The sequence below is a fragment of the Gigantopelta aegis genome, chromosome 9 (genome assembly GCF_016097555.1).
Source record: "Gigantopelta aegis isolate Gae_Host chromosome 9, Gae_host_genome, whole genome shotgun sequence".
NCBI lineage: Eukaryota > Metazoa > Mollusca > Gastropoda > Neomphalida > Peltospiridae > Gigantopelta > Gigantopelta aegis.
The window spans coordinates 40,858,116-40,875,892 of record NC_054707.1 but is presented as its reverse complement, the minus strand read 5'-3'; the positions used below and the strand labels follow the sequence as shown (position 1 = coordinate 40,875,892).

Below are 17,777 nucleotides of genomic sequence, written 5' to 3'. Positions count from 1 at the left end.
AAATATCATTCAACACTTTCCCACAAATAATCAATTGCAAAAGTTTTAAGGATATGTTTCTTAGACCAACATGCACTGTTTCTGTTACTGCATTCTTTACACTTCAGTATTTGGTTAAACTTTTGATTTGAAGCAAAATATTTTTAACAGAAGTTTACAGATGAAAGAACATTTCTGTGTATTGTGTTTATTTGACACATCGTGGCTTTTTTGCATGCAGCTACAAAGTGTATATAAGGTTATTTTATCAATACTAATGTGTAAAATGCTATTAGTTAAGCATTTGCAAAAGTGCTAAAGGAATATTTTTAGTGACACCTTCATGGCAAGTTTGACACAATCTAGTGAGTGAAACAGGGAAGCCACTGCCACCTGCAATAGCAGCAAGGCATATTTTCCCCCACAGAGGCAGCACAAATCACAAACTTTATAGTGTACCATTCATAGAGCAGTTGTTGAATGGAATGTGCTCTAGTGGTCTCGTTAAACAAAACAAACTTTAACTTTAACTTTGGTTGGGATAAGGTAACACTTAGATGTCAGAGTCCATCAATGGCAGTTGACTTCAGGACCCATCGCACTTCAGGTGAGTCTGCCATTGAAGAGTGTAAAACTTGTGAGATGAATTGGAATCCAGCTGGTGTCTGCATGGTGCAGTTAGCTTATCCATCTATCACACTAATGCATTCTTGACTGTTTCACCTTGCTGCAGGGTCCGGCCTTGAGAAGAACAGTTGGAGATGCAGTAAAACAGATGGACAGCTATGTGTTTGTTTAGACATGTTTACAAAAAAAATACACCTTCATGCTGATTAAACATATGGTTGGTTGTCTGAGAAGAAAAAAACAACAAAAAGCTATAAAATCCACCAAAAAAACCCCCAACCCAACCCAGTAAAGCAGTGAGGCTATTTTTCCTTTCCTTTTCTTTTTTGCTGAGTTGTCTGAAGAAACTCCTCCCCTTCTCTACCCCTGCCCATAACAAATAAACTCCTGCTCCCAAAACAAAGCAATAAGACTGTTTTTCTGTTCCGACTGTTTCATAATTTGACAAGCGTTTATTTATAACATTGTTCAAGCTGGTAGGTTACCTGTCAAGAAACCATCTCCTACTAAATTTGCTTCGTTAGCTGCCTGGCTTGATTGAAGGCTGATCCAGAATCCCGTTGGCTTTATCACTTTAAGCAGTTATCTTCAAAGGTTTAGCGCCTTGAGAATTTCCTCCCATGTCTGTTTTCATCAGTCCCAAATGCAAGTCCTCGGTTGCCCTCTACATGTATTTCTCTCAAACCGAACAAGCCAAAAACATTTTTTTGCGCCAATTGTGTATGCTTTGTTAGACATCTAAAGAATGAGCATGTTCTAAGACATCAGAAACATTTTGATGGTGATACATTAGGCAGGAAGAAATGTAAAAGACGTCTGTTATATTGCTGCTTAAGTAATACATTTTGGCTTTAACTGAGATCGGAAAAGCTAACTGTATTGCACACACACACACACACACACACACCCCGCCCACCATTATTAATATAGGGTTTAAGCTGGGGAAATTAAAACTGCTACAAGGTAGTATTTGGTGAATTTCGATATTCAAGCGGAATAAAATGCAAGAAAATAAAACTTAGTATTTAAACACAATGAGCCAAATTTATGAAGCCTGTTTTTCTCGAATGCTCAGTATTTCTTACATTTTGATTACTTTGTTATGAAGTGTAAATTTGTATTTGAATTTTGATTGCAATTGACAGCTTAAACTCTGTGATGTAGTGACAGATATGTAACAATACCAGTGAATATGAATTTGGCACCAAAGGGAAGTTTTCCCATTCCAGCAATTGCTCAGTGACTGATTGGTAAGACTGATACATCAAAGGCCATGGTGTGTACTTATTGTTCAAGAAAGTTCTTATGAAAGTTTCAGTGCTTCTTTCTTTAGCCTATGTGGCTTCCTTTCTGTTTCTGTCTGTCTTTGTCATTCTCTGTGTCCCTCTGCACCTGTCTCTCTCTCTGTCTGTCTGTCTGTCTGTCTCTCTCTCTCTCTCTCTCTCTCTCTCTCTCTCTCTCTCTCTCTCTCTCTCTCTCTCTCTCTCTCTCTCTCTCTCTCTCTCTCTCTCTCTCTCTCTCTCTCTCTCTCTCTCTCTCTCTCTGTCTGTCTGTCTGCCAAATGTTGATATAACGTGTTAGATACCAAATATGTGTTGTTTAATGTGCTGAGGGTCATTAAACATTCCTTTCCAAGTTGTAATAATGGTAGCAAGGATCATATTTTGTATGTGTAACAAAACATTTAATATTTACTGTTTTGTGTTTTTCAGCAAGAAAACAGATGACAATCAGTGGTGGGAGCTGTTTGACCCGAACACGTCGCGCTTCTACTACTACAACGCCACCAGTCAGACGACCGTCTGGCACCGCCCACAGAACTGTGACATCATTCCACTGGCCAAACTCCAGGTGAGTGGTATACTCCGAACATGTAGATGGAAAACTGACCAGCACTTTCAGGGATTAATCCAAGTGTTCTGTGGGTCCGAACATAGGCTCCTTCCCAAAAAAAAGTGGCACTGAATATTCCCAAATTCTATGCTAAAAATTCCCAATATTATATATTTGTGTCTGTTCTAATAAATTAATCTAACAGCGGTTTAATGTATCATTGAATGACCTAAAACAATATCCCAAGTATGATTAACTCACACTAATTTCCCCAATCCCATCAGACATAGGATCCTGGTGAAAAATCCTGGATAAATCTGTGACCAGGTACCAGTTTCACAAAACATTGTAAACATAGTCTTGTGTGTACTGGTAAACATAAACCTATGACTAAACCACTATTACTACTAACTGTACAACTAATATAGTTTAAAGTATTCTTATATCATTTTCTTTTGTCCTTAAAATGTTGTATCTTCCGGATTGATGTAATTTTTGGGCATGAAATACGTGTAGATGCCAAACACATGTAAACGTACAACAGGTATAACTGCTAGTCGCAAATGTAAACTTACAATGTCTTGTGAAATTGGCTTTCTGGCGTTCTGGCAAAGGATTTCTTGTTTCACAAATCTAAGTGAGAGCACAGTGGAATGTCACAATGGAGACTTACATCGGCGCCGGATTCACTTGAAAGTACAGATTTCTTCAAGGGAGAGAACTCTGTCTGAGGAACTCGAGGTTTTTTTGTTTTTTTTATTTTTTTACAAAACTAGTTTGGGAAGACATTTTAGGTTTCAAACCATTACACATGTTCATTTATTTATTTTATTTATTTATTTATTTGGTCAGTTCGTGTTTGGCTTGGTTTATTCTGTTTGAAGAGTAAATTTTCAGTCTTGAGTGTGGAACTTTCAAGTCATATTATGACAGTATCATTTGATGTTATTTTAGTAAATTAAATTATATACTGGCAACTGCTTCAAAGTCCTGTTATAGATTGTATTATTTCTCAAATTGACCATGTGTCATTTATGTGAGAAAAAAAACTGTATGCTAAGTTAATATCACTGAACATCAGTAGACAAAATTAGCTGTTTCGTAGTCAGCCCAGATTATAATAGTTTATTGTTTTATGCCTTGTCTCTCTGGATAAAGGGCATGCTATTTTACATGAACCATTATTCTGTTTGCGTGATGGTTATGCAACTTTAAATTTAAATGCATTGCCAATGCTTTATGTGATGAATGTTTTAGACTGATATTTGGACACTTGATATGCAACACATTGATAACTCAGCAGTTATGCTTATAAAATTCATGAAACTGAACAATCGGTTATCTAGATAAAAACCAGTTACACTGAAGGAAAGAAATGTTTTATTTAACAATGCATTCAACACATTTTATTTATGATTATATGGCGTCGGACATATGGTTAAGGACCACACAAATAATGAGAGAGGAAACTGGCTGTTGCCACTCCATGGGCTACTCTTTTTGATTAGCAGCAAGGGATCTTTTATATGCAACATCCCATAGACAGGATAACACATACCACAGCCTTTGATATATCAGTCATGGTGCACTGGCTGGAATGAGAAATAGCCCAATGGGCCCACCGATGGGGATCGATCCCTGACCCGACCACGTATCAAGTGAACGCTTTATCACTGGACTACGTCCCACCCCCAGTTACACTGAGTTCTAGCAACCCAAGATTTTGAAGTGTTGTGCCATCTCGATATGCACGTGTACTTGACCTGATCATAATTTTGCAAATTTTAATTCATGTGTTTAATAACTGTGGCAGCTTTGTCATGTTAAAATTTGTACTATGAGATGTAATGGGAACATCTTTGACAAAAATTATTGTTAGCTGTAATACAAATAACTCACACAAATTGCCTCGACTCAAATAATTTTCAGTAGGCAGAGCAAAAGAAATAGCTTCTTTCTTATTAAATAAAAAAAGGGTAAATATTGTTAAAAAAAAAATGTTTTATTTTTTAAAATTATGTTATATGGGAAAGTGATTGTTTAAAAGATTTCTTTGTAATTGTTTAAAATAATGATTAGTATCAGCGGGCTAAAATTAGAATCATTTTGGTAACCGGAAAGAAACAATATTTTATGATATATGAAAATAAGGGGCAGGATGTAAAGCTTTCTCCTGATGCACAGTCGGTCTAGGATCGATCCCTGTCAGTGGGCTAATTGAGATATTTCTCCATTGCAACTGGTGTAACACAGGACATGGTATGTACTATCCTGTCTGGGATGCTGCATATAAAAGATATCTTACTGCTAATCGGAACCAGTAGCCCATTGTAGGGCCCAGCAGGTTTCTTTTCTCATCTATGTGAGCCATAACCATATAACCATAAATTAAAAAACCCCACACATTCCTTCGCACGGGTGTAGAAATGTGCCAAAAAGTAAATATAAAATAATAAATATATAAAAAACATGCCCCCCTTGTCCCCCTCCCCTGCTTCCTACACCAGTGCTTCCTTTCCTTTTTAATATAACATAAAATTATGATAAAATGCTTACCAAAGGATACAGAAACATTATCCTTTTTGGTTATACATGTAGATAACTTTAACCTGAGCACAATCATCACTTTCAGGAAGTATTATGCATAATGACATTGGGAGATAAGTCCTGATAAGTCGCAGTGAACCCCTCACACTATTCATTTAACAGGAAACCAAAAGTGACAGGTATCATACATGTAAATCAAGTATTTCATTTTTCAACGGGTCTGGTGTTGAGAGGTGAGATTATGGGAGGTAACTCCGAGACGACTGGTCATGAGAATCCCTGGCTAAACCACACATTTTGTTACTGGATATTAAACCTGTCGTATCGTCTGTGCTGGCAGTTGCCATGCTGTGATAACAAGTTACAATGTACGTATTCCAAGTAAAGATATATTTCAGACAGCATAATTATATTGGTGGTGTTTGACTGGTAACTATTCTTTGTCAGGTTTTTCAGTTCCATCTTTCATATTACATGTAAAATCATGACTAGATAGTAACAATTATCACCACTGACTTCATATTAATATATTTTTTACACACCCGTTGGTGAGAACACCATGCATTATTTTGAAAGAAGCTTGTTGACATCAGGTACATACCTGAGGGTGGAATAGTTCTATCCTACATACACATGTAGGTACCTAATGAATAATTGTTTATCTCCCATCCATTCAACAAAAATAAACTGCTGTACAAATGTCCAAACATGTTTATTTATTTATAACATTTTTTATATTATTCAATAACATAAGTATCACCACTAGATAGAATATAATTGAAAATGTATAAACTAACAATAATAATATACTTTTTTGTATTGGATTGTAATTACTGGTTTTCGTGAAAATATTTTTCAAAGCATTATCCTAAGCAAGGATTGTATTCTGAAATCATGGAATGCAGTCATTGTCTTTACATACATATACCTAGAGGTGGGAGGAAGCAAATAGCTGTAATTCGAAAGTGTCCCTGTGGTTACATTAACTGTTCAGATACGTAAAGCTGTGACTCATATCATCGCAGACATCAGATTAAAATTGTGGTTTTAGATAACTCTGAATGTACACTGGGCCAGAAATTTTATTCTAGTAATCACCCCATTGTGGAACACTGGTCTATTATGAGGGATTGATCCTATGACCCCTTGCAGCTCCAGTAACTGCTTTGAATTACAACTGAGCTATACTGGGTGATTCATTAAAAAAAAGTCCCACTTTTTGTAGTTCAATAGTTGAAAATGTATGCAACTCGGGACATTGACAATATGTGTACAAAACACATTTATTAGGTTGTCTAAATGGTAAAGTTATCCCATTAATAATAATATATTGCTCGCTGTTAAAATGGTACATGATACAACATTTAATGTAAAAAAACAAAAAACACTCACAATGCTACACCATTCAAAAGCCACCCATAATCTATTGTAGGTATCAAGGGGAATAACTCAAATTACTGACGTGTATGTCTTCCTGGAACAAATGTTTAAGAAAGATGATGGTAGGCCAATAAAACATTGATTTTAATACATACAGTAGATGTGGAGTAGGGGGTAGGATTTAGCTCTGTCAGTTAAGTGCCAATGCATAACAACTGGTCAAAGGCTGTGGTATGTGCTTTCCTGTCTGTGGGAAAGTACATATAAAAGATCCCTTTCTGCATTAGGAAAAATGTAGTGGGTTTTCTCTGATGACTACGAGTCAGACTTAACAAATGTTTGACATCCAATAGCCAATGATTAATTATTCAGTATGCTTGAGTGGTGTCGTTAAACAAAACAAACTCTTTTTTTTTAGCTGTGGAGTAGATTCACACCAGTATAGCATTTTTGACATTGTTGGTTTTAAAAGGCATAATGTGTAGACAACGCACTTGTTATGTGGAGGCGGGATTTAGCTCAGTCAGTTAAGTGCTCCCTTGAGGTGCATCGCAGGATCAAACCACCTCAATGGATCCATTAACTGATTGGGTCAAATGCAGTGGTATATGCTTTCCTTTCTGTGGAAAAGTGCATGTAAAAGATCCCTTGCTGTGGGTTTCTTCTGATGACTACGTGTCAGAATGACCAAATGTTTGACTTCCAATAGCCGATGATTAATCAGTCAATGTACTCTAGTGGTGTCGTTAAACAAAACAAACTTTAATGTTGAATGATCTGTGTTGCACACTTCTTCAGCTATTCATCATCAAAAAGTGAGATGATATTTTTTGTTTTTTATGAATCAGACAATATATACTTTACCAATTTCAGCTGAATTTATTCTAAATTTTTTAGTCTTTCACATATGACATATCAAAGTAGACACCTAATAACAATAGTAGTAATAAAAATGTGCTTGAGTATTATTAAACTTTTCTCTCCTTTTAATCTTTGAAAAAAGAAAAGAAAAGAAAGATATATACTCTCATAATCAGTCTTGAATGACCCATAAACAGTTTGCATAATTCAACTACAGGTTCAAATGACTTTTAAAAAAATCATCCTTTTAGTATCACACTGTTACGCCAGCCTTGCTAATAACATTAACATTTTTGTTCAGTTTTAGTGTTAGTTCCCTGTCGTGCTTCGAATGCACTTGTAATAAAACCTTGTACCAAATACTAAGTGTGCAAACTAAAATTGCGATAAGCTTTACGAGGCACAGGTATTCAGGTTTGTTTGACCGGAAAGAAACGTAGCAACTTCACGTCGGGAGGATATACAGATTAGGAGTGGATATGGGTGAACGGCTTACTGGCCATGCTTGTTTACGGATGATTGAGCCCCGGGTGCTTGTATACCTTATGAAGATCAAGATCCATGTTTAATAGTTTGACGCATCATTGTGTTAATCTGTCCTCGAATGACCTTCCTGCCTCCTGTAATCACTGATAAGGGATACAGTTTTTCTTGTTAGCTGAAATGGATGAAAAGAAGCACAGTGATATGGAACTAGGCAAAAGAAAAATGTCTGTATTTGCACATGCCGTTATAAAAACATGTTTGACAACCGTGTAATGAAATGCATCAAAGGCTACGAGTAAGACGGAGAAGACATAAGAACACACAGTGACTCTTCCACAAGCTGGGTTTTTTTTATCTGCTACCTTATGTGTACATGTTTTAAAAATAGTCCTGTTTAAAGAAGGGTTATTGCAAACTTGCATGAGAGAGTAGCGAAGTTACAATATCCAAATGCACAGAGGAAATGTAATGTCAGGGAAAAAAATTCAACTGTGATTGACAAACTGACAGTTCTGTAAGACTTATTATTAAGTCTGATTATTTTGTTTAAGTGTTCAGTTTTGTCTTGGAATCATATGCAGAATTATAAATATGTATATACATGGTACATGTATATATACTGTGATATATAAGAAAGCCATCTTTTGAATTTCTTTGCATTTGGATGATCTTTCTGGATCTCTTTGCCTTTTTCTTAGTGTTATCTATGCCTGTACACATTTACAACTTGGAGGAACAGTTTTAATTCTTGACCAGTTATTCTAGTGACAATCTTAGGATTTCTGCACATGTGGATTTTTTTCTTCTGAATCTCACTCCATCAGTGTTTACCTGTCAAGAGCAATATCATGAGATATAGTACATTACTGTGCATCCTGGAGAGAGGTGAATCGAGAAACTAGGGTAGATAACAGACTAAGAAAAAAGTGAAGAGGTTCTACCACCAATTAAGATGAGCACTTGGGATACCATGACAGTTTTTCACAGTTGGTTGTAGCCCAAGTATACAATGAGTTATCGGATGTGTCCCTGTTTCTTTTGTTTCTTTCCATCTTATTCTTACGTGAGTTGTGTTGTTGTTTTTAATCCTTAAGTGTCTTTAGTTCGTTTTTTTGTGGGGGTTTTTTGTTTTTTGTTGGGGGGGTTGTGTTTTTTTGTGGGAGGGGGTGTTTCAGGAGGAGGGGGAGAAGTGTCTTTTTTGTTGATTTTAAATGTGTTAATGTATTTATTTATTTTGTCTTTAAATTCTTTATTTATGTGTTATTAAGATTAAATGTAGTCCAGAAATTACTTCATGGATTGTACAGGGAACATTTTATTGCGTTTTGATTTCACTGTGCAAATTTCAGATATAGCAAAACATAATTCTAACATGTTAAATAGTAGATGCCAATCGGTTTCAATTTATTACTTTCTGTTGCTTAACAAAGTTTAGAAAACAGAATTTTGAAAATAAAACTTTATAGGAAGCGTCTGAATAATTATTTCATGTAGATGTATGGTGAGTCTATGGAACTTGCTTTTATTAGAAATAATGTCATTTTATTCTTTTGCCACCTCTGTTACCTTATTCCACTCTTTTTCCAACTCCTCCCTGACTCGTTAACATGTGTAGTGGAATCTAGCTCAGTCGGTAGAGCACTCGCCTGATGAGCTGGGGTTGAAGGGTGAAATCATCTTGGTGGAGCTATTCACTGGGGTTTTCCCCATCCCCTCCCCACCCCCATTACCTTTATTTGACACACAATAGCCGATGTATACTTAATGTTATTACTTTTGTGATGGGGTGTCGTTAAATATTCACTCATTCATTCATTCATTCATTCATTCATTCAACCAGTGCCCCATGACTGGTACATCAGAGGCCATGGTATGTGTTATCCTGTCTGTTGGAAAGTACATTAAACAACTCCTAGCTGCTGATAGAAAAATGTAGTGTGGTTTCTTCTGATTAAATGTCAAAATAACCAAATGTTTGATATCCAGTAGTCGATGAATAATAAATCAATGTGCTCTAATGATGTTCTTAACCAAAACAAACTTTTTAGCTTATGGTAATTTTTTAAAAGGCCTTTATAACAATTATACAAATGTGCTTCAGTACCTTTGAATTTAAAATCAAGATTGATTTTATCATGTATCGTGCTTTTCTAGTCAACTTGACATCTCTGCTGGTAATACCGTAACTCAGAATAGAGTTTACTCAAGGGAATAGAGGTGCTCGTAACTCAGAATAGAGTTTACTCAAGGGAATAGAGGTGCTCGCCCAAGTGTTAGCAATTCAAATGGTCCGAAGTGTTGTTGACTTACTGTATGTCTATTATAAGGTTCTAGTGTATTGGTCATATGACTCTTAGTGGACTGAATGGAAGGAAATTAATATAGTACATGTGTAGGTGCTATTGTCTGTTCCAACAGAAAAACTCAATGAATAGTTTCTTGTGGTCTAAATTTAGCAAAAATGCAACTTTTAATGTTTGTGTTGTGATTTTATTAGTGATGTTTATGTCTTTGGTCCTTCATATTTTATAAATGATAATAGAATATGCAACGGACTGTAAAACTATTTTATGAGCCAGTGTATTTATTAATATTCATCTTCACTATTTGAATATCATATTACAGCGCTTCTAGAATTTTTATAAAATCCACTATCCATGGGATCAGTGATTTAACAAATGTACTAGCCACAATTAAAATTCACTAGCCATATTTTACTTTAAGTTAATACAATTTTACTAATAGTAATAATTTCACATAAAGAGGAATATAGAGCTTAAAAACACTACAACTGGGGGATAGGAGTGTGGGAACAATATTTACAAAATATACTTAAATGCAGCATTCAACAACTTTTTCACTAGCCGTCGGGCATGGCAAAAGTAGTTATTTACTAGCCCAACATTGAATATCACTAGCCATGGGAGTGGGGCTACCATAATCTAGAAGCCCTGCATATTACGTTTATTTTTAACTGAATAATGCAATACTGTATATATAAAATAATAAATGACACTGAATGGTGATTTAGTGTCTTTTGGGAAATATGCGTTTCGTCAATATTGTAATGAATCTGTTGTTTAATGGCCATGAATGTAGACACCATGAAATTCATTATAGTATATAGGTTTACTGATGTGGTACCAGAAATATTACATGGGACAGTGAATACAAGAAAAACCTGTTTCGTATATTAGATTTTATTTTAAATGCCTGTAACTTTATACGGCCAAATTATATATTTTATTTTATTCTTTGGGTTGTGAAACTTCAGCTAATTTTTTAAGTTATGGATATTTTTGGTGTCTAACATACATGAATGTTTAATCTGATGGGTCCACCATGTGTGATTGATCCTACGACCCATTGCACGTCAGGTGGGAGCACACTACCACTGAGCTACATTCTGACACTCTGTGGGTTGTGAATATTGAAAAAGAAAAGTCTCAATCTCCAAGAATAAATTCTGAATTTTTTGTAATTGTGAAAGTATAATGTCTGAAGAATGAGAAAATATTATACCATCTGTTTTGTTGGGGTTTATTTAAAAAAATGTTTTATATTATTTTTATTTTTTTTTGCTTATTGTTGTTGGTTTTAGGAGGGGTGTGTGCTTTTTGTTATTGTTTTTATTATGGTTCCAGCTTAACAACCAAACTGATCTTTTTATGTACTCTTTATACTGGAGCCAGTGCACCGTGACCAAATGTTTGACATCCAACAGGCAATGATTAATAAATCAATGTGCTGTACTGGTGCCGGTAAACAAAACAAACTGTTTCCCCTTTATACATTTGTTTGTTTTAACGGCACCACTGGAGCACATTGATTAATTAATCATCGGCTGTTGGATGTCAAACATTTGGTAATTCTGACTCATAGTCATCAGAGGAAACCTGCTGCATTTTTTTCTAATGCAGAAAGGGATCTTTTATATGCACTTTCCCCACAGACAGGAAAGCACATACCATGGCATTTGTCCAGTTGTGATGCACTGGTTGGAATAAGAAAAAAACCATTCAGCTGAATGGATCCACCGAGGTGGTTCGATCCTGCGACACAAGCATCTCAAACGAGCACTCATCTGACTGAGCTAAATCCTGCCCCTCCCCTTTATACAGGATAGCACAAACCATAACCTTATATGGACAAACAAGCCTGAAGGATATGACCGATAATTTGAATTGTTTAACTTGGCTGTGTGTGTTTAGCTATAATTACATAATAAAATCATGCGTTTGTTTCTCTCAGACCCTCAAACAGAACACAGAAGTGAAGGGCAATGAAGAGGCTGCTCGGATTACATCAGTCAAACGGGAAATTGGCACTCAGACTCCAGTGACCACACCTGTAAGTTACCACGTTACCTATTGTTTTGTATTGGGTTTTTTTTTTTTTTTACAAACCAAGCAGGGTTGTAATCGAGGTCAGATTGCCGAATCACTGTAGATGAAAGAAAGACATATTTTATTTAATGACAAACTCAATAAATTTTAATTACGGTCATATGGCGTCAAACATATGGTGAAGGACCACACAGATAATGAGAGAGGAAACCTGCTGTCACAGCAGGGGATCTTTTATATGCACCATCCCACAGACAGGGTAGTACATACCACAGTCTTTGATATACCAGTCGTGATTCACTGGTTGGAACGAGAAATAGCCCAATGGGCACACCGACCACGCATTGAGCGAGTGCTGTACCACTGGGCTACGTCCCGCCTCCCCCCACTGTAGATGAAGTAAAGTTCATGTTTAATTTGGTGAATATATTTAATAACAAATTTACAAAAATATTGAATATTGGGATATTTGATACACATTTATTTTGTTTTATTTTGGCTAAGATAAATACCTCCATAAAATGAAACAAAATTCAGACAGACAAGTGGACAGATGGATGGACATGCTAAGTGGGAGAACATTCATCTGAAGTGTGGTGAGGGATAGAATTGATTGCTGTCAATTCACCTGTTTTCTATCCCAGCCAGAGCCCTACAACTGGTGATCTGTTGCCCTGTTTATGGGGAAGTTCATACAAAAGAGCTCTTGCTCATATATGGTAGAAGTTGCCTACCATATGTGGCAGTCACAGTAGCCATATGTTAGACACCAAATAGCCAGGGGCATAGCCCAGTGGTAAAGCATTCGCTTCATGGGCGGTCGGTCTAGGATCGATTCCTGGCTATTTCTCGTCCCAGCCAGTGCTCCACAACTGGTGTAACAAAGGTCGTGGTATGTACTATCCTGTCTGTGGGATGGTGCATAGAGAAGATCCCTTGCTGCTAAAGAGTAGCCCATGAAGTGGTGAGAGCGGATTTCCTCTCTCAATATCTGTGTGGTCCTTAACCATATGTCTGACACCATATAACCGTAAATAAAATGTGTTGAGTGCGTCGTTAAATAAAACATTTCCTTCTTTCCTTCCAAATAGCCATAGTTTATAATGTTCTGAGGCATCAGTGTCATTTAGCAGACATTCTTTTCCTTTATTGTTTTAATAATTCGTACATATATGCTAATAACTTATCATACATTAATCAAGCACTTAATTTGTTGTTGTTACCAGCACAAGGATGGATATTTGAGTTTATAATAGTTGGAACAATGGACTTGTGTCTGGGTTGGGCTGAACTTGACAAACATTGTGTAGGAAGCAGCATGACATTTGGTGTGAAGTGATCAGTAGCCGACAGGAAATACACACATAATAGACTTTGAATGGTGCATGTCCCCTCCCCACTTGACTAGGCCGGAGAGACTTTGCTTTCGATTGTTGCGACATCAGTACACATTGTCAAGTATATTCTGTGAAGCTGCTTTCAAGCCATATTGTCATTCTAAGGTGGACATGTGAATCGGCTTCTGCTAGAAAACTATGTTTGATTTATTCTTTTATTCTCTGGTGCTAGAGAATCTTTTTTTATTGCAGAAACATGGGTGGAAGTCTCAAAATTAAATTTAACTGGATAGTTAAGAATGAAGAGTAATGCTTCTGCTTGAAGGTTTACTGTATACAAGTTAATGCTGTGGTTTTTTGTTTAAAGCAGTTGGTTTTGATAATCTATGTGAACATTTCAATATTTTAATATATTTAAATATTTAATAGCTAATAATATGTGTATATTAAATGATGAAGATTTGGTACAGTGGAGCAGAATTGCATTTGAAATTGGAAAAAGAAAAAGAAAAAAAAAAAGAAATCCACAAAACAAAAAAGACACCAACAACAATAAATACAAAATGCAAATAAGCAACAAAATCCTAACAGTATAGTGGAAAAGGAACCGAGGCATATAATTTACATGTAACATGGCCAAAACACTTCCTCCTAAAAAAAGAAAAAAAAAGAGATCAAAACAGTATGTACAATATTAGCATTGTAAATTAACTAAGGAAGGAAATGTAACCATGGCAACAGGAACTTGTGTACTCCAAAAGATCCAATTAATAGTTTATTAGTGCATTGAAAATGATTAGTGCATGTACATACTACTGCAGTATAGTTTATATACATTTCAAGCAGAACATTGTACAGATGTGAAGGTGTGCAATATCGTCTCATGCAGTGCAACAGATACAGAAGATGCCACACTGTCTAGATGCAGGATCAATATGTGCTCTTGAATAATGTAGTAATGGAAATGCTTACACCAAAGAAAGTGTGAAAAATCCTCTTCCTGCTATTGTCTACTGTTAATACTGTCATCAGACTTAATGGAGTTGTGTTTGGAGAGATTTGTTCTAGAATATGTTCTGTTGATGGATTATGACTTAGTGGTCTGATGGATTATGACTGGAGGTTTCTGATATGACGATCCTGTTTCAGGAACACGAACATCTGCTGTAGCGTGTAATGTTTCTTCCTGAAAGACAGGATGTATATGTACACTGGTAATGAAGTCATGTCACCAAGCCTAATTATTTTGAAATGATAACGGACCTGAAAAATCAATAGTGTGCGTCAGTTTTTCCCCCAAGTTATTATTTCATGCGCAATCAGTGTAAGATGGAAGTTTTGTGCTTCAGTATCACGTAACAGGTGCAATAAGTACCTGTGAATGTTGATAGTAATTCTGTATACCTTTTTGTATGCAATCGATAATAAGGTATCACATAACAAGTGCAATATCTACTTACATGTGTGATGCTCATTTCGTGTCTTACGTAATCAGTGCTTGTGATCAACTGAGATATTTGTGTCAATTGCTGGCGAAAAAACCCTGTACTGTAACTGACATTTGAAAAGTGGAAAATAATTTCTGCTAATAAGACAATTAGCTAGAGAAGTCTAGAGAGCTGCACAGCTTGAGTTCCTAAAAAGAGATCCATTTGGTTTAGCCAAGTCCACAGGAGCATAAACAATCTGTGTATTTAATGCTATTGACGCCGATTCCTGATCGGCACTGCTGCCTTTCCGTGAATTGCCGCTACATTTTTAAAGCCCATAAAAATCACGATTAATGTTTTGTGGATCGTCAGTGAAACCGTATTGATTTTTTAAAGAACATTTCATAATACATATGTATGTATTCTTGTGTTTGTGAAACCAGTGATGTGTCTATGTATATATATTAATATATATGGAGAAGGGACAATTTTTCTGCAAGAGGGATGAAGCAGGGTGTTTTTGTTACAAAACAGCAAACGACCATAGACAACAATCAAAATGACTCAACAAGTGGCAGCATTGTGTTCGAAAAAAAATCATGTTGGCTGTACCAACAGAATTGTTTGCCGCTTGCAGCTGTATTTAAATGTTAGCGGTTTAGCTTAGACCGACTTGTTTAACATAACCATTAAACAAGTCAAGTTTGTGTGTGAGAACGTAGTGCATAAAATTATGTTTGCTACAAGAACATGGTGTTTAAAATTATACACTGGTTATTGGCTCCTGCTTAGAAAATGCATTCTATCATTCCCTGTACATTGCAGCAATGGTAACAAGTTCGCTTTGGCAGCAGACAGATGAATTTCTTGCTGTGATGGGAAATGAAGTGTCTAGTTTTGACCTTCTTGGAGTTATTTACTACGTTGTTGTGTCATCATCGGCTTTTCTGTATGTTATCTTTCTTTTTTGCCATCAGCGCCGGGAGCATGTTAGAAAGGGATCTCTCAAGTCCAACAGTGACTCGCAGACAAGTCCCAGAGGATCAAGGAAGGTAAGATGGTTCAGCCAATCATTTCTAGTTCAACCTCTGTTAAGAGAATATTGAAGACTTGTTAAAGGTAGCACTGTATCACACTGCATCTCATCAGGTCAGATATCAAAGTACATGTACAGCGAAACCTCTCAAAACAGGACCCTCTGTAAATTGGAATTCCCTCAAAATCGGACATTTTTCACGGTCCTTTTTTAAAAGTCATTAAAGAACTTAACCTCTCTAAACAGGATACCTTTTAAAACTGGATGTTTTACTTGGTCCCTAGGGTGTCCGGTTTAGAGAGGTTTCACTGTACGTTCAAATTGACATACACCTGCTGTTTGTGAGATATTTGACAGGACTTGAAACGTTCATTTCCAAAACACAATACAGGGTCCAAGTAAAATGTCTTGTTTTGAAGGGTGTCTGGTTTAGAGAGGTTCTGGTCTGTATTGATATTTAAACAGGGATCGTGAAAAATGTCCAGTTTTGAAGGAATTCCTGTTTACAGAGGGTCCGGTTTTAAGAAAGCATGGCTTTTGTTGCAACATAACATAGCATATATTACATGAATGACAGTTTTAACATCCTGTTCAAAGGGCATAGATCAAGTTTTAGCAGAAACTTTGTGATTTGCTGAGTGTACTGACATCAGTATACCCTCACTCCTAACTTGTTGTTTTCCTGTTTAACTGATAATTTACGTCTGTGTGTATCCTCCATGAATTTTTAGTTGCTATATTGTAATTACATATGGTTTGTAGAAAATAATCTATATTAGCAATGTTACCAATTATACTCCAGCCAGGTAAATTTGGCAATTATTTTTCATGGAATAAACTCATTAAAAAAAAAAAAGGTTTTAGTAGAATCTTTATTGTCATTTGTTGAGTGTACTAACAAAAGTATACCGTAACAGCTGTCTCCAAAATATGGAAATTTGCATATATCATGTTTTAAAAATGAGTATTCACTTGTTATAATAAAGTATTGTTTAATATTACCAATAAGGGCTATTCACAATTATCAACATTTGTCAGGAGTGTACAAACTGTATGCTAATTTGGGGGACCCACCCCACCCCTCCCCTTCCAAAGAGTTAATTTTAATTTTGAATGAATGGATCGATCCCAGACCATGCATCAAACCAATGGGCTTTGTCTCAGCCCAAGTTATGACAGAGTTGTAAAGGGTATTAATAAAGGGTATCATTGTCAATAAGTGCTGGTCTTGACCTAATTAATTTGTCTCAGCCCAAGTTATGACAGAGTTGTAAAGGGTATTAATAAAGGGTATCATTGTCAATAAGTGCTGGTCTTGACCTAATTAATTTGTCTCAGCCCAAGTTATGACAGAGTTGTAAAGGGTATTAATAAAGGGTATCATTGTCAATAAGTGCTGGTCTTGACCTAATTAATTTGTCTCAGCCCAAGTGGTCTTCATTGACCTAATTAATTTGTCTCAGCCCAAGTTATGACAGAGTTGTAAAGGGTATTAATAAAGGGTATCATTGTCAATAAGTGCTGGTCTTGACCTAATTAATTTGTCTCAGCCCAAGTTATGACAGAGTTGTAAAGGGTATTAATAAAGGGTATCATTGTCAATAAGTGCTGGTCTTGACCTAATTAATTTGTCTCAGCCCAAGTTATGACGGAGTTGTAAAGGGTATTAATATAGGGTATCATTGTCAATAAGTGCTGGTCTTGACCTAATTAATTTGTCTCAGCCCAAGTTATGACGGAGTTGTAAAGGGTATTAATAAAGGGTATCATTGTCAATAAGTGCTGGTCTTGACCTAATTAATTTGTCTCAGCCCAAGTTATGACAGAGTTGTAAAGGGTATTAATAAAGGGTATCATTGTCAATAAGTGCTGGTCTTGACCTAATTAATTTGTCTCAGCCCAAGTTATGACAGAG

General features: G+C 36.1%; 1 protein-coding gene across 1 annotated transcript in view; it reads left to right on the top strand.

Annotated features, from left to right (window-relative positions):
- Positions 1-17,777, top strand: part of LOC121381897 (rho GTPase-activating protein 39-like) — a 135,691-nt gene that overhangs the window by 86,540 nt on the left and 31,374 nt on the right. Inside the window, exons 3-5 of the mRNA XM_041511300.1 lie at positions 2,319-2,457; positions 11,965-12,063; positions 15,804-15,878. Coding sequence (XP_041367234.1) covers positions 2,319-2,457; positions 11,965-12,063; positions 15,804-15,878 — 313 coding nt within the window. The remainder of the gene's footprint in view (positions 1-2,318; positions 2,458-11,964; positions 12,064-15,803; positions 15,879-17,777) is intronic.